This window comes from Rhinolophus sinicus, chromosome 2, assembly GCF_057876585.1.
Source record: "Rhinolophus sinicus isolate RSI-liver-muscle chromosome 2, RSI-T2T, whole genome shotgun sequence".
Taxonomy (NCBI): Eukaryota; Metazoa; Chordata; class Mammalia; order Chiroptera; family Rhinolophidae; genus Rhinolophus; species Rhinolophus sinicus.
The window spans coordinates 83,957,623-83,979,384 of NC_142502.1; the positions used below are offsets into that span (position 1 = coordinate 83,957,623).

General features: G+C 37.2%; 1 protein-coding gene across 1 annotated transcript in view; it reads right to left on the minus strand.

Annotated features, from left to right (window-relative positions):
- The window catches only part of PRIM2 (DNA primase subunit 2), a 182,604-nt gene that overhangs the window by 129,976 nt on the left and 30,866 nt on the right, over window positions 1-21,762 (minus strand). The window contains exons 6-7 of the mRNA XM_088795636.1: window positions 17,488-17,583; window positions 15,041-15,178 (exon numbers count right to left, since the gene is read on the minus strand). Of these exons, the coding sequence (XP_088651762.1) occupies window positions 15,041-15,178; window positions 17,488-17,583 (234 nt within the window). The remainder of the gene's footprint in view (window positions 1-15,040; window positions 15,179-17,487; window positions 17,584-21,762) is intronic.

Sequence of the window (21,762 nt, forward strand, 5' to 3'; positions counted from 1 at the left end):
GATCAAGGCCTTATCTAGCCTAATGTCCCTCATTTTCTAGTAAAGGAAGTCATGCTGGTCATCGGTGACAAAACCAGGACTAGAACTCCAGTCCTAGGTTTCCAACCCAACAATCTTCCCACTATTCCCCTGCCACTCAGAAAACCCCATCTCTTTAACATGCCCAACAGTCAGAACTGGCTCAACATGCTGACAAAGCCAGCCAGCCAGCTTCTCGCTAGTGAGCAGAAGCCTGCCTTGATATAAACAAAACTAACATGCAGCCTAATGAATCAGAAACTCAGGAATAGGACGTAGCAGGGGCTGTCAGGCTATATTTGTTTAACAGCTGTCAGGTATCTTGCAAAGCAGTTAAATCTTGATTAACTGGAAACTTCCCGTTTTTGTTCAAGACTCCACTTTCAAGAAGAATCACGTTATAAGCAAAGAACTGATATCAGAAGTTTTGGGAGGCGGGGTTTCCTATTAAAAATAATAATTAAGTGATGTTATAGGAATGGCGGCAGCGAGGCGGACTTCTTGAGTTCTCCTCCGGATCTTACCACAAACTGAACTTCTATAACTCATCAAAGCACCGTCTGCTCATTACACAGAACTGCTAAGAGACTCGTACGAGGATTACTTGAAGGTGGGCAAATTGGGCGAGCAGGGGAAGAGGGAAGGGAGCGGAGTGGAGACGCAGCCCACATCCATGGATGCAGAGATGCAGGGGATCCCAGGACGGAATAGAGACCACAAAAGCCAGGAGGTGGGCTCTTTTCCTGCGTCCCACAGCTGATCTCTCCTGCCAAGGGGGCAGCATATCCAGCATTTGAGGCAATAACCTCAGCTGAGACCTCCAGCTAGGCCCTAGGTCAGATAAAGGACATAAACTCCATACCTGGGCCCCACCCCCGACTTCCCCAATCCTACCCTTGCCCTTCCAGAGACTTAAACTGGCCCCTGAACTGAGGAGTAGTGTCAGATTACAGAGGAGCCACAGTGCTCAGGACCCAGGGCAGAGGCTAGGAAGAATGTGATATTGCTTGGCTGGGAGAGAAGAGACTCCTCCACCCCCACCCACCACCTTTTCTGGTCTGTGGGAAGAGTGTGACACTTCTGGGCTGGGAGAGAGAAGTGACACACTCTTCCCACAGGCCCCTAAGACTCAGGAGAACTGGGCACTGGGCCGGTTGTGCTACTCTCAGTGCGCATATGTGCAGGGAAGAGCAGAAACTGCACTGACTTTGTAGAAACTACCATCCAGACCCCTTAGCCCCACTCATCTAAATCTGCAGTCCCAACGTCACTCTGGGCACCAGGTGACCGGCTCTGCCTGCACAATACGCAGAGGACTCTTTGGTACAGCAGAGGACAACCTGGAGATTACTTGGTGGGTTTAAGCCAAGACTGGCACTGCTTTTTTTGTTTTGTTTTGTTTTTATGTCTTTGATATCTTTGTGTCTAGTGTGGGTTCTCAGTTGTTTTTACATGTGAGTGTATTTGGCTTTTTCTTTGTTGTTGTTGTTGTTGTTGTTGTTGTGCTTGGTGATTTGCTTTGTTCTGAAATTGCCCTACCAGGGCCCAGCTTAAGAGGCACAAGATTCAACATACCCAGAGGCCAACTCCAGACCAAACCAGAGTACTACAGGGTTTGACCTACAAGTGACACACCCAGAGGGAATTCTCTACAGGCACAAGAGCCCATAGAGGTCAAGCCTCATTTAAGGGGTCAACCCTCACACAGCAGAACACCCTGCGGTGGGCAGAGCCAAGTCTCACAACTAGTCAGCCAAGGAGTTAAACCCACCTACTCAAAAGTGAAAAGCAATTAAAGATCAACTTTAACAGGACAATATACACAACACAAGAGTCACCTTTGGAGCACACGCAGAGGAGAAGAAGGAAGTGGTGTAAGTCAAATATAAAGGACACATACTACATAAGATAACCCAGCAAAAACTAAGAACCCTAGGGGATCTACCTAATACATCGAAGCAAACACAGAGAGACAGCCAGAATGGGGAAACAAAGAAACATGTCCCAAATAAAAGAACAGAAGAAACCTCCAGAATTGGAACCAAATGAAACAGAGGTAACCAACCTATCAGAGACAGAGTTCAGAACACTGATGATAAGAATGTTTAAGGAGCTTAGTGACAACATAAAGAAGGATAGAGAAATCATAATGAACAACCAGTTAGAAGTAAAGAATATAATAATTGAAACAAAGAATACACTTGAAGGAATTACCAGCAGATTAGATGAGGCAGAGGATCAAATCAGCGACTAGAAGACAAGTTAGCAGAGATCACCCAAATGGAACAAAAAGAAAAAAGAATAAAATACAATGAGAATGGTTTAAGAGACATCTGGGATAACATCAAGTGCAACAACATGCGCATCATAGGAATACCAGAAGGTGAAGAAAGGAAGCAAGGGATCAAGAACCTATTTGAAGTAATAATGTCCGAAAACTTCCCTAACCTGATGAAGGAAATCGACATACACGCCCAGGAAGTGCAGAGAGTTCCAACCAGGATAAACCCAAACAGGTCCACAACAAGACATATTACAATTAAAACGGCAAAGGTTAAAGACAAAGAGAGAATCCTAAAAGCAGCAAGAGAAAGGCAGCGGGTTACATACAAGGGAACTCCTATAAGACAATCAAATGACTTTTCTATAGAAACATTGCAGGCCAGGAGGGAGTGGCAGGAGATACTCAAAGTGATGGAAAACAAAGGCCTACAACCTAAATTGCTTTATCCAGCAAAGCTATCATTTAAAATTGAGGGAGAGATAAAGAGCTTCCCAGAAAGAATAAGCTAAAGGAATTTATTACCACCAAGCCAGCATTGCAGGAAATATTAAAAGAGCTTCTGTAAACATTAGAAAGATGAAAACAATCTAACCACAAATTTTAAAAACGGCAATAACTATGTACCTATCAATAATCACTTTAAATGTAAATGGATTAAATGCTCCCATCAAAAGACATAGGGTGGCTGAGTGGATAAGAAAGCAAGACCCTTGAATATGCTGTATACAAGAGACTCACCTCAGATCAAGACACACAGGCTGAAAATGAAGGGTTGGAGTAAGATGTTTTATGCAAATGGAAATGAGAAAAAAGCTGGAGTTGCAATACTTATTTCTGAAAAAATAGACTTTAAAGTGAAAAACATATTAAAAGACAAAGATGGGCACTATAATAATAAAGGGATCGATCGGACAAGAGGACATAACCCTAGTAAACATCTATGCAGCCAACATAGGAACACCTAAATATATAAAACAGATATTGACTGACATAAAGACAGAGATCAACAGTAACACTATGATAGTAGAGGACTTCAACACACCTCGGACAACAGGGACAGGTCTTCCAGACAGAAAATCAATATGGAAACAACGGCCTTAAATGACACATTGGACCACTTGGATTTAATCGATATTTTCAGAGCATTTCACCCCAAAGCTGCAGAACACATTCTTCTCAAGCGCACATGGAACATTTTCCAAGATAGACCACATGTTAGGCCACAAAACAAGTCTTGATAAATTTAAGAAAATTGAAATCATACCAATTGTCTTCTCTGACCACAGTGCTATGAAATTAGAAATGAAATACAGGAAACAAACTGTAATACACACCAATTCATGGAGACCTGAATAACATCATACTAAATAATGAATGGGTCAACCATGAGATCAACAAAGAAATCAAACGATATCTTGAAACAAACAAAAAAAATGAAAACACGATGACCCAAAATCTATGGGATACAGCAAAAGCAGTCCTAAGAGGGAAATTCATAGCATTGCAGGCCTACCTCAAGAAATAAGAAAAATCACTAATCAACAGTTTATTTTCACACTTAAGGGATCTGGAAAAAGAACAGCAAAATAAGCCCAAAGAGAGCACAAGGAAGGAGATAATAAAGATCAGAGCGGAAACAAATGAAATAGAAACCAGAAAAACAACATAAAAAAAAAATCAATGAATCCAAGAGTTGGTTTTTAGAGAAGATAAACAAAATCAACAAACCTTTAGCCAGACTCATTAAATAAAAGAGAGAGAGGACCCAAATTAATAAAATCAGAAATGAAAGAGGAGAAGTGACAACAGATACCACAGAAATACAAAAAAAATTAAGAAATTACTATGAGCCACTATATGCCAACAAATTTGACAATCTGGAAGCAATGGACAATTTTCTAGAAGCATACAACCTTCCAAGGCTAACTCAAGAAGAAACAGAAAACCTGAATAGACTGATTACCACCAGGGAAATTGAATCAGTAATCAACAATCTCCCAACAAACAAAAGCCCTGGACCAGATGGCTTTACAGGTGAATTTTACAAAACATTCAAAAAAGAATTATTACCTATTCTCCTCAAGCTCTTCCAAAAAGCCAGAAGGAGGGAAGGCTCCTAAACACTTTTTACGAGGCCACTGTGACCCTGATCCCAAAATCAGACAAAGACACTACAAAAAAAGAAAACAACAGGCCGATATCTCTAATGAACATAGATGCAAAAATCCTCAACAAAATATTAGCAAACAGAATTCAGCAATACATTAAAAATATCATACACCATGATCAAGTGGGATTCATCCCTGGTTTGCAAGGGTGGTTCAACATCCACAAATCAATTAATGTAATACACTACATTAACAAAACGAAAAATAAAAATCATATCATATCAATAGATGCAGAAAAAGTATTTGACAAAATCCAGCAGCCATTTATAATAAAAACCCTTAAGAAAGTGGGAATAGAGGGATCATACCTCAATACAATAAAGGCCATATATGAGAAACCCACAGCTAACATCATACTCAATGGAGAAAAGCTAAAACCATTCCCCTTAAGATAAGGAACAAGGCAAGGTTGTACACTTTCTCCACTTCTATTTATCATAGTGCTGGAAGTTCTAGCCACAGCAATCAGACAAGAAAAAGAAATAAAAGTCATCCAAATTGGTAAGGAGGAAGTAAAATTGTCATTATATGCAGATGACATGATACTACATATAGAGAACCCTAAAGACTCCACTAAGAAACTATTAGAGCTGATAAATTAATTTACTAAAGGAGCAGGATAAAAAATTAATATTCAGAAATCAGTTGCATTTGTATATACTAATAATAAACCATCAGAAGGAGAAATTAAGAAAACAATCCCATTTACAATTGCTTCAAAGACTATAAAATACCTGGGAATAAATTTAACCAAATGAAGTAAAAGATCTGTACTCAGAAAATTATAAGACACTGAAGAGAGAAATGAAAGAAGATACAAATAGATGGAAACACATACCATGTTCACGGATAGGAAGAAATAATATAGTTAAAATGTCCATACTGCCTAAGGCAATATACACATTCAACACAATTCCTATCAAACTACCAAGGACGTTTTTCACAGAAATAGAAGATATAATCCTAAAATTTATATGGAACCATAAAAGACCGCGGATAGCCTCAGCAATCTTGAGAAATAAGAACAAAGTGGGAGGTATAACGATATCTGACATCAAATTATACTACAAGGCTACAGTAATCAAAACAGCATGGTACTGGAATATAACAGACACATAGATCAAAGGAACAGAATAGAGAGCCCAGAAATAAATCCATGCCTAGATGGGCATCTAATGTACAACAATGGAAGCAAGAATTTACAGTGGGGTAAAGACAGTCTATTCAATAAATGGTGCTGGGAAACCTGGACAGACACATGCAAAAAAATGAAGCTGGACCACCCCCTTACACCGTATACAAAAATAAATCCAAAATGGCTTAAAGACTTAAATGTAAGACCTGAAACCATAAAATGCCTAGAAGAAAATATGGGAAGAAACTATACAGACATTACCTGGAGTAAGATTTTTACTGATATATCCCCTCAGGCAAGGGACGTAAGAGAAAAAATAAACATGTGGGATTACATCAAACTAAAAAGCTTTTTCACAGCAAAGGAAACCATCAATAAAACAAAAAGGGATCCTACTGAATGGGAAAAGATATTTGCCAATGATATATCCAATAAGAGGTTAATATCCCAAATTTATAAAGAACTCACTCAACTCAAATCCAAAAAACCAAACAACCCAATTGAAAAATGGGCAGAGGACATGAAGAGACATTTTTCTAAAAAGGACATACAGATGGCAAACAGACATATGAAGAAATGTTCAACCTCACTAACCATCAGAGAAATGCAAATAAAAACCACAATGAGATACGACCTCACCCCAGTCAAAATGGCTATCATCAATAAATTAACAAACAAGTGCTGGCGAGAATGTGGAAAAAGGGAACCCTTGTGCACTGTTGGTGGGATTGCAGATTGGTGCAGCCACTATGGAAAACAGTATGGGGGTATCTCAAAAATCTGAAAATGGAACTACCTTATGATCCAGCAATTCCACTCCTACGTATCTATCTGGAGAAATCCAAAACTCTAATTCAAAAAATTTTATGCACCCCTATGTTTATTGCAGCACTATACACAATAGCCAAGACATGGAAACAACCGAAATGCTCACCGGTAGATGACTGGATTAAGGAACTGTGGTACATTTATACAATGGAGTATTACGCAGCCATAAAGAAGAAAGAAATCTTACCATTTGCGACAACATGGATGGACCTAGAGAACATTATGTTAAGTGAAATAAGTCAAACAGAGAAAGACAAATACCATATGATCTCACATGTAGAATCTAAAAAAAAGAATAAATGAATAAACTAATCAGAAAGAGTTTCAGAGACATAGAGGAAAAACTGAGGGTTGCTAGATGGGAGGGCGGGTGGGGATAAAGGGGACGGTGAGGGCATTAGAAAGCACAGTCAGTAACCAAAAGATTTCCATGGGATTACAAAAGTTAATTTGGGGAATGTAATCAATAATGTTGTAAAGATTTTGTGGGGTATCCGATGGACACTTGTCTCATTAGGGAGACCACCTCAGGGAAGATGTAGATGCCTGATCACTGCACTGTACACCTGAAGCTGAAGCTGAACAATAACGAGTGTCAACTACAAGTTTATTTATATACATATATGTAATATGTATGTGTGTATATATATATATATGTATATATTTACAAGAAGCGGAGTACAGCATTAGGAATAGAGACAGTGGAAATGTAATGGTTTTGTGCAATGTCAGAGGGATAGTGGATGGGGGGAGGAGGGTTGACACAGTGTGAGGGATATAAATGATAATGTCTAACTATTACATTGCTTTGTGCACCGGAAACTAATAAAAAAATAAATAAAATAAATATATAATAATAATAATAATAATCATTAGAAGAAATAAAAACTTCTACAGAGAATACTGGGTGACTCTCTTATGTTAATTCCATCAAACACAAAAATAAGTCATGGTCACGATGGTAGCTCCAGAGAAGTGGGGTTCTTTCCCTTCTTTTTCTTTTTTTTATTATTAGTTTCAAGTGTACAAAACAACACAGTGATTAGTCATTGATAGACCTGACCTCTCTGACTACTACCTCTCTGACATCGTGCATAGCTATTACAATACCATTGATTATACTCCCTATGCTGTACTTTACATACCATGACTACATATTTTTTAAATTATATTTCACATTCAATTGTAGTTTATATTAGTTTCAGGTGTACAGCATAGTAGTTAGACATTTATATAATTCATGAAGTGATCTTCCTAACAAGTCAAGTACGCATATGACAATAGTTTTTATACTATTATTGACTATATTTTCCATACTATATCTCACATCCCCATGACTATTTTGTAACTACACATTTGTACTTCCTAATCCCTTCACCTTTCTCATCCAACCCCCCAACACCCTTCCCATCCAGCAACCATCAGTTTGTTCTCTGTATCTATGAGTCTGTTTCTGTTTGTTTTTTTCTTCATTTATTCTGTTCTTCAGATTCCACCTAAGTGAGATTATATGGTATTTGTCTTTCTCAGTCTGATTCATTTCACTTACTTAATACCCTGTAGGTCCAACCACGTTGTCACAAATGATAAGATTTCATTCATTTTTATTGCAGAGTAATACTCCATTGTATAAATGTACCACAATTTCTTTATCGAATGGTCTTATTGATGGGCATTTCCATTGTTATCATATCTTGGATATTGTGAATAGCACTGCAGTAAACATAGGGGTGCATATACCTTTTCAAATTAGTGTTTTGGATTTCTCTGGATAAATACCCAGAAGTGGAATTGCAGGATCATAAGGTAGTTCTCTTTTTAATTTTTTGAAGAACCTCCATACTGTTTTCCATAGTGGCTACCTCAATTTGCAATCCCACCAAGAGGGCATGATGGTTCCCATGTCTCCACATCCTCACCAACATTTGTTGTTTGTTGATTTAAAAGGTCGAACAATTAAGTGTGCAAATTCATCTAGAAAAAGTGCTCCATACCTCATTGCTGAATGTCACTACAGTCACCTTCGAAGTTCTCCCCTTCGGAAGCTATGCACCAACGCCAGTGCCTAGTCCACCCTTCAAGCAACTTTGGAACTCTTTTTCTGGAATGGCCATCAGAGCTGTCAGCATATTACCCTTAATGTCCTGAATGTCATCAAATACAGTTCCAATATAGTTATTTGTTTACTGGCTAAAAACTCCCTCACAGACAGTGCCGTGTGAGCTGGTGCATTATTGTGATGCAATAGTCATGAATTGTTGGCGAAAAGTTCAGGTCATCTAACTTTATCACACAGCCTTTTCAGCATTTCCAAGTAGTAAACTTGGTTAACTGTTTGTCCAGTTGGTACAAATCCATAATAAATAATCCCTCTGATAACAGAAAAAGACTAGCAACATCATTGCAACAAGTATGCACTCTTAATTGTCAGACTTCATACTGATGATGGCCATTCTGACAGGTGTATGGTGATATCTCATTGTGGTTTCTTATTTGCATTTCTCTGATGATTATTGACATTGAGCGTCTTTTCATATGTCTATTGGCCATCTATCTGTATGTCCCCTTTGGAGAAATGTCTATTCAGGTCCTCTGGCCCATTTTTTCATTGGCTTGCTCTTTTGTGTTTTGTTGTCTTTTTTTTTAGTGGGGGGGGGGGTAGTGATGAGTTGTATGATTCTTGTATAAAGTTTGGATACTAATCCTTTATCAGATGTATCACTGGTAAATATCTTCTCACATTCCATAGAACGTCTTTCGTTTATTAATGGTTTCCTTTGCAGTAAAAAAGTTTTTAGTTTGATGTGGTCCCATGTGTTTATTTTTTCTTGTTTCTCTTGCCTGAAAAGATGTATCAGTAAAAATAAAGAGCAATGTCTGAGAGTTTACTTCCTATATTTTCTGCTAGGAGTTTTATGGTTTAGGGTCTTACATTTTTAAGTCTTTAGTCCATTTTGAGTTTATTCTTGTATATGGAAGAAGAAGGTGGTCCAGTTTCACTTTTTTGTATGTGTCTGTCCAGTTTTACCAGAACCATTTACTGAATAGACTGTCTTTACCCCATTGTATATTCTTGCTTTCTTTGTCATAGATTAAATGACCATATGGGCATGTATTTATTTCTGGGCTCTCTATTCTGTTCCATTGATCTATGTCTCTGTTTTTCTGCCAATCCATGTTATTTTGATTACTATGGCCTTGTAGTATAATTTGGTATGTGGTAGTGTGATACCTCCGGCTTTTTTCTTTTTTTTTTTTTTCCTGCTGTGGCTATTCAGGTGCTTTTATGCTCCCATATAAATTTTAGGATTATTTGTTCTAGTTCTGTGAAAAATGCCATTTTTATAGGGATTGAATTAAATCTATAGATTGCTTTGGGTAGTATGGACATTTTAACTATATTAATTCTTCCTATCCATGAGCATGATATATGTTTCCATTTATTTGTATCTTCTTTAATTTCTCTCTTCAATGTCTTATAATTTTCTGAATATAGGTCTTCGACTTCCTTGGTTATATTCCTAGGTATTTTTTTTGTTATGCATTTGTAAACAGGATTGTTTTCTTAATTTCTCTGATAGTTCATTATTGGTGTATAAAAAGGCAACTGATTTCTGAATATTAACTTTGTATCCAGCTACTCTACTAAATTCATTAATCAGTTCTAATAGTTTTTTAGTGGATTCTTTGGGGTTCCCAATATATAGTATCATGTGATCTGCAAATAGTAACAGTTTTACTTCTTCCTTTCCAATTTGGATGCCTTTTATTTCTTTTTCTTGTGTGACTGCTGTGGCTAGGACTTCGAGTACTATGTTGAATAAAAGTGGTAAAAGTGGACATCCCTGTTTTGTTCCTGATCTTCAGGAGAATGCTTGTAGCTTTTCCTCAATGAGTATATTAGCAGTGGGTTTGTCATATATGGCCTTTATTATGTTGAGATATGTCCCTCTTTTCTCATATTTCTGAGAGTTTTTATCATAAATGGATGCTGAATTTTTTCAAATGTTTTTTCTCCATCTATTGATATGACCCTATGATTTGTACTTTTCATTTTTTAATAGTATATCACATTAATTGATTTGCAGATATTGAAACAACCTTGCATACGAAGAATAAATCAAAGTGGGGTTCTTCTAAGTGGCAAAGGAAATACTCCCTACAACACTGAGCTCTTCTGCATGCAGCAGCCTACAGAGGCCAGATTGGGTCACAAGCAGGCCACAGAACTAGGAGAGCAAACCCGTGCACATTCCCTGACACAATCCTACATCAGGGTTGGGCCATTCATAGCTTTGATAACTGGTAACAAAGAGGCTAATTAATCTCATGTTTCTAATATCAATATTAGATATTAGATATTGATGGGGGGTCCTCTGTCGTATAGGATAAAACATTAGTGCAAGACTGTATCAATAATTCAAAGCTTTTGGGAAAAGTGTTTTGAATCCAATATGATCTTCAAATGGATAAAACTGAAAATGCTAAAAATGCCTCGATTTCTGTGAAAAGCTAGGATTTCGAAAGCCTTCATCTTTTCATATCTCCTTAGGTTTTATTGTCATCTTTTGCCATATTCTCTCATTTTTGCCAAAATAGTCACCATCTATGTTTATCCAGTGCTATGACTGAATTCTGCCACCCGAAAATTCATATTTTAAAGCCTGAATGCCCAATGTAACTGTATTTAGAGATTGGATCGCTGGGGGTAATGAAGGTTAAAAGAGGTCACAACGACAGCCTTAATCCAATAGCATTTACAGGTCTTATAAGAAGAGAGAACTTCCTCCTCCCCACCCCACCTCCAAGCTAGGAAGAGGGCCCTTATCAGGAACCAAATTGTCCCATGCTTTGATCTCGGACTTCCTAGACTAATGTGGGAAAATTAATTTCTGTTGTTTAAGCTCCCCAACCTTTGGTATTTTGTTATGGCAACCTCAACTTACTAAGATATCGAGCTTTCTGCATTTGTTTTTGACTTATTGGAGCAAGATGAATGCTAGTTCGAACCATTCAAGCAAGAAGAACGGAAATCATCATCTTTACCACCATCATCATGACAACATGCACTACACAGGCACATGTGTCAACCACCCTTTTGCCTAATATCTCATTTAAAATTTGTTTCCCTATTACTATCTTTACATTGCAGAAAAAGAAATGGTGGATTGGAGTACTTAAACAGTAAAAGAGATTTAAATCCACACAGTCTGGTTCTTGAGCCCAAGCTTTCAAATACTACACTACAACTTATTTTTTATGTCAGGATGACATTTTTTAATCCTTAATGTTTTAATGTTTTTATTCCTTACGTATCTTTTCTTATTTTCCAAGTACTAGTCTATATTAATTGATTATGAATGCTATCATTTTTACATAACATGCTATTCCAGAACTGGCTAATGCAATTCTACAAAGAGAGAAGAGCGGCCACTGACTGCATCTGAGGTACACTAACATTTTTATACACAGATTCTTTCTGCATGAATTCCCTGTTATATCTCATTAAAGGTATATGAGTATACCCTCAAAATTAACCAAAGTTGGTCATGATTAGCAAAAGATAGCCACAACAGCCCATCTTAATTTCTAGTATTTCTCCTCTTCTAAAAGCTGATTCACATTGAATTCACTATCGGATTAACAACCTGGCCTGCTGAGAGCTTTGCTATACCATTCAGGCATCCAGACACACTGAAAATGCACTAGCACATCTGCCAGAAGCTTGTGACGCCAGGACTTGCCAGAGCGAGAATGATTTAGTACTAATTGCAGTGCCCTTGACAGTCCCAGGCTACAAGGCTTATCCATCTCAGTAAGATGGAGGAGGTGAGGTAGCATGTGAGGGCAGGTGTAGGAAGCAGCACGATCTTCTCTGACAGCTGAACAACAAGACAATCAGTAACAGTGCTGATCTTCCTACCATGTCAGCAGAGCCACTTCCTTACCTAGCTTTGACCTAACGTTCTGCTGGCTGACCAGATGCTCCCCCTCCCCTTCCCACAGTTCTTTTCAAAATGCCTGCATGAGCCCCCTCTGTTCTCTCCACTCCACATTGCTGAACTATACCAGCCTCTCCTTCTCTTTCATGGATCACATCATCCTTAAATACAGACTTTAAACTGTCTTAAGATGGAATGAGAGACTTCTAGCTTCCTTGATTCTAATCCCCCTGAAACAGGGTACATTTTTCTTATCTGTGTCATTAATCAATAAAGGTGCTGACGAGAGAGTCACTCAATATTATGAGCCATTCAGTTGAGCTGTAACATCGCTCCGGAAAAATTCAGAATAAGAAGTCGTCAGGCTTCGTAAAATTGATCTTACCCCAATAAAACTTGGTTAAGGAGTCCTTCTTCATTTTTCATCGGGAAAATCCAAGAGCAAGGAAAACACAGCTTAGAAGCAGCCTTATAAAATTAATAATATTACTTTTGCAGTAAATCTAACGCATGGAAGATTTCAGAAGTTATACCTAGAAGTCAACCTTAAAGCTCAATTTAATGGCATTTAAGAAAAAAAAGTAAAGTCAGGCTGACAGCCATAAGCTAGGCCTATCAGAAGGCCTTAATTAGGAAAATCTTAAAAGACATTCTTTAAAATGACACAAGTTTAAAATCCAGTAGGTAGCACATTTAACCTGCTAAAGAAGACAGAAGTTAAGCATTACAGAATATCCTCCTGATGCTTTTCAGAAGTATTACCATCTGTGAAACTGCAGAGACTGTGCCACTGTCGAAGGACCAGCTTCCTGAGACTCGGGTATATTTCTGAATACCTGGGAAAGCTCTACAAAGGCCTACCAGGAACTATCACTAAGTTAAGCACTCCAACAAATTAAACATGCTCCTAACTTTTCTGTTGGTAGCACCTGACCAACAGTTGAAAATTTTTTCTAGGCCCATCCTCCCTCTGATATCCAACAAGCTACTTTTAGCTCTAATTGTGAATAAACTTTTCTTTTTCTTTTAATGGAAGTTTGAGAAACAGAGCCCCCAAACAGTGTGGAGACCGCAACAAAAGCCATCGTCACTGGTTTGTGTGTCACTTCCGCCACCAGATGGCGAACAAAGGAGGCCACGACAATGAGGCTTCAATAAGAATGGGTTGAGGGAGAGGTGTCTCTCGGTCTCTGCACCCCTCACGTCCTCTTCTGCTTCAAGAAGTCCCTTTGCACCTGTATGATGATTAACTTTCTGTGTCAGCTTGGCGAGGCCATGGTGCCCACTTGTTTTGTCAAACACGAATCTGCATATTGCTGTGAAGGTACTTTGCTGACGGTACATTAGCAAGCAGCAGTTTTAAATAAAGGAGATTATTCTTGATAACGTGACTGGGCCTCACTCCATCACTTGAAGGCCTTAAAAGCTACCAGTTTTCCGGAGAAGAAAGAATTCTACCTCAACATTGTAATATAGAACTCTCACCTGAGTTCCCAGCACGATGGCCTGCCCTACAAATTATAGACTCCAAACTGCAACTTCAATTCTTGCCTGAGCTCCAAGGTCCACCCCACAGATGTCAGACTTCAGTCTCCTCAATCATGTGAGCCAATTCCTTAATCTCTCTCTCTCCCCCCCCCCCCTTCTCTTCCTTCCCCATCCCCACCTCGGTCCAGAATAAGTCACAGACAAGTAAAGAAACTATTGAAAAACATCAACTTTACTGAGGATTTAAAAAACAACATGGGATTAGGGGGGAAGGAGGAATAGTAAATTACTAAACACCTATTATCCTAGATATTTTCATAAACTGTCTTATTTAATAAAACCAGAGTTAACATTTTGGTCGTTCCAAATGCTGATATAGCTGAGTTATACATATTTAGGTAACCCAGGAGAGCCAGTAATAAAAATTATTTATACAGAAAATACTACAATTTTTAACTCAAAAGGAAAAGTTGGCCTATGCTTATACTGTATTCAGTATAACTTAAAAACAACCGCATCACATAGCTTGGAAGTTCTCTTCCGCATTAAGTACCAATAAGTACAATAAGAACTATAGTCAGATTAAAAGGCAACACTGCAAAATGTGTATATGTTTAAGACATTACACCTAAGTATAACACTTTCAACAAATGTCTTAAAAAGCACTGATCATGCTATTTATTCAACACAGCTACCACCAATTTCGCCCAGCAGTAGGTTGTTTCTTGCAGCACTATCATATTTCTGCTTTTAGTACTTAATACAAAGACTTTCTTCTACATTGCCCTCTACTTACACAAAATACCAATTTAGAAAAGAAATCTAAGAGTTACATCCACCACAGGCCACTCTGATTGTGAAAGGCCTTATATGAAATCCATCTCCAAACAAATAGATATGACCTTGAAGAAACCCATGGAGGCCACTTACAAAATTAATCAACTCACCATTGGTATCACTAAGAAAAAGAAAAAATGAGCAAACTAACTATGGGTAGAACAAATAAAAACCTCCAGTTCTAGAATTACCAGTATCACATCATAAGCCATTTGAATATCATTAAGAAAATTAAATTAACTTATTTCTTAAGAAGTAAAGAACAAACTACCAACGGTATATAACTGAATATGTGGAAATAAAGTGACTATGCAAATATGGTAATAAGTGAAATACTTACTGCCAAAGCCTTAGACAATTTGGTCCTAAATTCATTCAGGATGATTGCCACAATGTCCTTAAGTGGTACATAAGCAAAGCCATCTTCCAAATACACTTTCCTTCCTCGGAACAAATCCAGAGCCTCAGCAAAAGGGATCTACATTCAGAGTAAAACAGAGAAAATAAACAGTATCTGTCATTTTGAAATCCTCTTAAGTCTTCATATTTACTAAGTCTAAATAAAATTCTTCCTACGAGAAATTTATTAATCCCAGCAGATCAAAAACAAAAAACAAGGAAAAATCAATGTATACTCCTCAACACTAAATAATTAGCGTTAGGAAGAAGTGGCAGTCCAAAAATGTATTCGTTTCAGAGTAGATGTTATGAAAAATAACAATAATCCAAATTAGAATGCTTTATTTTAACTCATGAATTTACAAATTATAACCCCCAGGATTTCAAACTCCCAACTCAAGCCCTCTAAGCACATTGCATTCTTCTCATATAATATACCCCACATTTTATTCTACATCAAGTAGAATTCTAATGTGTATACAATATATTCAAGTGCTGAAAATTACCAGCAAGTAATACGAATTTCTTCATCTGTTTCCATTCTTTCTCTAGAGAAATATATCACAAAAGCTATTCTCAACACTAAGAAATGAAAATAATTAAGCATTCAGTTTTGTTATTAAAATAAGTATTTCTCAGTAAATATTTAAAAAAAAACTACTACTAATCAACATATACTTTTAAAGTCCTATGAACTATACTAAAATTTTACGATATCAGCAGAATGTGTTACTAAACTGTGAAAATCATCCTTATTCTCCAATAGTTTTTCTCCTTTTTAAAAATGAGGTGAAAATTAAGTTAAAAAAAAGATCCCCAAATTGCTATTTGCTCAAGTTTTAGGGAAGAGTTAACTCTATATGCCTATCATTCTTCAATACATCCAATGACATCACTTAATAAATAGATCATGGGATTTCTTTTAATTAAAATTTATTGGGGTGACATTGGTTAGTACAATTATATAGGTTTTATGTGTACAATTCTGTAATACATCATCTGTATATACATTGTGTGTTCACCACCCAGAGTCAGTTCTCCTTCCATCACCATGTATTTGATCCCCTTTATCCTCTTCTACCACCCCTCTCCCCTCTTACCCTCTGGCGATTGTGTGACTTTTAACAGTCTTTTTTATTAATTTACAGATTCCTACAACTGAAGGAGGAATCTCCTGAAAGAGGTCATCACTTAGTTGAGAAAACAAGACAGACACACATGAAAAGTCAAACAGCTCTACAGGGCAGTACGTGTGTGACGCTGCACCCATCAGGTAAGTCACACACAACATATTAGAGGAGGAGGTAAGAGAGTTTATTTCAACAATCCAGGCAAGAGGAGGAGCTAGAAGGTTGGAAATGGGTGTTCTACTTCAAGCTGTGTTACTTACTAGATTTCAGCACATTTAATGAATGCTTCTAAACCTCAGCGGCCAGATCTATAAAACCCGGGAAGGAGAGGAAGAAATGGCCTAAATGATCTTTAGGGGTCCTTTAGCTCTAATATTCCATGATTCAAGCTTATTAGGGTGGTCACAGTAAAAATAAAGATGCCCAAGCAGAAGCAAAAGATGATGTGAAGCCAGAGTAATAGAAATGTGTGGTGTGGGGAGAGAAACACTGATTCCTACACTCTCAGTTTGGAAGGCTGCCTGAAGGATGGCCTAACTGGTAGAAACAGGAAAGCGGGCATGGGGAGCTACTGTGGAAGCAGGATTTTAAACTACTGGCACTCAACCATAATAATGAGTACAACTTTTCAAAGGAAATAGTGGTGCTACCGCTATCAAATTTTAAAATACACTTCAGCTGTCCCCTCTGCCCCTTCTGAAACTATTCAGTGGATTCAAGCCAAGCAGGTATCTGTGCTAAGGGGTAGAGGGCAGCAGGTGTGGCCCAGTGCAAGATGCTGGCACGTAGGGAGGTTCAAGAAGATCTTGCCACGTGGCAGCAAGTAGGCAGACAGGGGCAGACCCCAGTGGAAGGAGACCGTGTCCACATGCGGAGACGGTCCAAGCCTGGTGTCAGAGCCCAGGAAGAGCAAGGAAGACTTGCGTGCAGGGTAGTGATCCAGACCATGTGTTGGTGCCAAGTGAGTGACAGGTATATCATTGCAGGAGGTGGCCTAGCATGCAGTGCAAAGGTCTAAGCACTGTGAGGACAGAGAATGGCCGGCAATATGGGGTGAGAGCCCAAGCAGGGTTAGAAGCGTGTCTGTGTAGGAGGACAGAATGTTAGCACACTCAAGTAGGGTGAAGAAGAAATCTGTGCAGGACAGGGAGAGGCTGTGGTGACAAGAGGCTAGACAAATGGGCTAATTAAATATGTATATAAAGCTCTATGTGATATATTTAGCAAAACCTTGGAAATATTTCAAAAGTTTACATACCTTATACACTGACTCCAACTCGAACTTAGTCCCACTTAAACTGGGTGATGAAGCAGTAATGTCCTTTTCTCGGAGAGTCTTCTCTTCATCCTTTATCTAAAAGGAAACATTTTGTACCGTTTAAGAAATTAAAAGTCTTCATTCAGTTTTGATAAAATACTTTCGTTTTCTAGTGAAGATTGTGTGTCTTCATAAAATTTTTTAAACCATGATATCTCAAATCATTCCTAACATGATTACTAAATCATTATCATCAATGAAGCCAAAATATGGAAGAAAATGTAAATTCAATATACTTTCAAATTTCTACTTTGTTGATTTCTGAGGACGTACCAAAAGAATAGTAACAGAAAATACCGTAATATAAAAAAGAAAGGAATTACAATAAAAACTCAGGTTAATACAAAAGGTGGACATTATCCCAATTCAAGAGTTATGTTAACTATTAAAATACCTATTTCCAGTTAAGAGTAATTTAACTAGTTCTCAATTTTCTAGGCACATAAAATAACTCCAAACTTAAAATACAAATTTTGCTAGGAACAACTATAAATCTATTAACTCAGACTAATCGTGGCTTTAAAAAAATTAATTGACCTGAAGAGATAAAAATTTTAAACTTCTATACAGAAAAATAAAAGATCTGTAAATGAAGATGAACTATAAACGACAAACTGAGGGAAATATTTACGTCATTTGACATCTGAATTACTGTCAATCAACCTCAGTAGTAGGCTGTAAGTACTAGTAATCCAACCAGACTCCAAGCATACAGGTGTGTAAAAAAATAAAAGACAAGTGTGATGATAGCTGTTTAAAGGGTAAACCACAAAAAGTTATTCGAGACAGAAAGAAAGATGGAAGGAAGAAGGGAAAAAGGAAGGGAGAAGGGGAGAGGAAAGCAAAGGAAGGTCATCAAAGGTCTCACACATTACTTAGGAACTGCCAGGCCAACAGTCAGGATCTGTCATTTAAAGTCCACTTTTATATTTGCTAATTCTGGGAAAGCAGCTTTAAAGAGACTCTGCCAAAAGTGGATAAGCATCCCTCCTCTCTAGGACCCTGAAGGACTTTGGTAAAATAAATCAGAAGTTTACCAGCTGTCTATGGATCTACAGTCCAGTTTCCAATTATCTCATTGGCCAGGGACCTCAGATTCTGGATTTAATTAAAATTATCCTGGACTAACATTGGTCCCAGACCCATGAACGAAAAAAATTAAAACCTTATGGAGAAACATATAATCCTCCTACGCCTCAATCTAGTCCTCCAAATAACTTTCCAAATACAATTTCCAGTGCGCAAAGGTAACAGCACACAAGGGAAGAAGACTCCATGAATGAGCACTAGACAGGGAAGGCCAAAAAAAAAGTAAAAGGATTAGAAAAAACAAAACTGTCATCATTAACAGATTACATCTAATTAAGCAAGGTTTCTGGATACAAGCTCAAAAACAGAAAAATCAGTTGTATTTCCATATGCCAGCAGCCAAGTTCAAAAATGGAATTTTTTTAAAGGTACCATTTACAATAGGATTGAAACTATCAAGTACCTAGGAATAAATCTCACAAAGATGTGCAAGGACTCCGAAAACAAAACTTACTGAGGGAAACTGGAGAAAAACTGAATAACAAATATTCCATAAACATGCATCAGAAGACTTAATATTGTAAATGTACCAATTCTCCTCAAATTGAGCTATAGCTTCAATACACTCTCAAACAAAATCACAATAGCTTTTGTATGTGTCTGTGTCTCTGTGTATGAACATTTACACGTTGGTTCTAAAACATACATGGACATGCAAAGGGCCAAGAATAGCCAAGACAGAAATAAGAGAAAGACAGTCAATCCAATAGAAAAACGAGTAAAAGACATGAACAGGCACTTTACAAAATGATAAAATTCAAAGGGTCAATAAATATATGAAAAGATGCTCAATTTCTTTAATCATCAGGTAAGTACAAATTAAAACCATAGTGAAAACCTCAGTGACATAACACTACACAGCCATTACAATGGTTAAGACTAAAAATGGAAAAAAATGTTGGTGAGGGTGTGGAAGAATTGGAACTCTCAATATATTGTTGGAGGGAATATAACCGGTATAGCTAGTTGGAAAAAAGATCTGGCAGTTTCTTATAAGACTAAAAATACCTGCCCCTATGACACAGTCATCCCACTCCTAGGTATGTACCCAAGAAAAATGAAAGCATATGACCACAAACAGACTTACATCATCTCATTTATATGAAGGTTTAGAACATGCAATACTAATGAGGTAGAAAAAGATTTGAGTAGTGGTTGCCAGGACAACCACTTGGAGGGTGTGGATAACCACTTGGAGGGCCGGGACAGAGATTATTCAGATAGAGCATGAGGAAACTTTTAGGGGTGATAGCAATGTTCTGTATCTTTTAATAAGTGCAACTCAGAAACTTGAGTTGCACAAGTTTCTGTATTTGTCAGAACTCATAAGTGGTACCCTTAAGATTTGTACATTTTACTGCATGGAAATTTTACCTTAAATAAAACAGAAATGTTAACAAACATTGAACTCTAGTTAATGATATGCAGGCTGCAGTATTTGGTGGGAAGTGCTCTGAGTTCTACTTATTTTGAAACGGACGGTGGGTAGATAGAGGAATGGATAACACGTCATAAAACAGGTATAGTAAAATATAAATTGTAGGCTAAGTTATTAAAGACTGTAATATTCTTTCATTGAAATGTACCAAAAAAAAAAATTACTTAAGTCTTGCTTAGATTAGATAAAATCCCAACAAATTCACTGTGTTTTCTGAACTGTTCATACAAAGTAACGAGGTGCAACCCAAATCAAAAACATGCTATCTAAAATTCATGTCATTTCCTGCCTTCTAGCTTTTCACTAAATACTCTGTTTTTCCTTGGTGCATTGAAAACTTAATCTATTTGTCACATATATTCTAAATTTTCATTTATCTATTTAGTTATAACCAAAATTTAAATTTCCAAAGTAAGAAAATCCTCACTGAAAAAATGTAGGATTGTCTGAAACTTTACTACTAGTGTAAACTGCTATTGATTTATTATTTCAAATTTTTAAAAAATCTTGAGTATTCTCTACTATTTTCTGGGAAAAATATGAGCATATTTCATTTTCTCAGACTCCCTTAATGAGGTTACCTATTGCATGCCTCAAAAATACCCTCTAAAGGAGCGAGACAAAATTAAATGGCTTCCTGTTTCTACTGACAATGAATCGCTCATAAGAGGGTGAAAACAGTTATCGCAGAGCAATTATAAAAGCAGAGCAACAGAGTAGAAAATATATAGTTTTCGCAATTGCAGAAACCTAAGTTCAAATCTTAAACAGGTTCATTAACCTCCTCACACTTCAGTTTCTTCATTAGTAAAATGAAGAAAATAACACCTACTTCATGTAGCTTTTAAATAAAACAAAGTATGAAAAGTGTCTAGAATTGGAATAACAAATAGCATGCCCTTAATAAATGGTAAATATTTATTAGTGGTACCAGTACTGTATATTTTGATTAGCTTCTGTTTTCCAGAATTTTTTTCCCCAGCAATCAAGTGAAATGTTTCCTGCAACTAAACTGGTTTCAGTAAACTTTTATTAGTTACTTTATTAGTTAAACTAACATAGGACTGGTCGTTTGGAGGTATTCAAAATAACTAATAAAGCAAGTTAAGTTATCACTGCAACATCTTACAACCAACGTAGAGTAAGCCCTCACTTAACATCTTCTATAGGTTTTCTAACTTTAAGCAAAACGATGTATAATGAAACCAATTTTACCACAGGCTAATTAATGTAAACAAGAGTTAAATTCCTAGGCACCTCATCATTATAATGAAATGATGTTATTCGAGGACCCACTTTATATCATGATATATAAAATAAACATCTTCCATAATAGAGTTATATAAACAAACTACTCTAAATGGAATCACATTTCCTGAGTGCACACAATCTTCACTCCAGTTAAATTTTCAATAAGCAAAGACCCTGGAACGTTTGAACTTTGATGCTCTTCTCTTTCCACCCCTACTCACAATTCCCCACACTTCTGCCTCTATGATCTATACCCACCCATTCAATACTCGGTACCTGAATGTTTCAAATGGCATACAGTACAATGGTATAATCTCTTTGTTAAGCACAAATCACACTAAGCTTTAACAGTTTGGGTAAAGTTTTATTTCTCTAGTTTGTAATTGTATTATTTCACATGCTGCCCTACTAATAAAATTCAGAATTTGGGCTGTGTT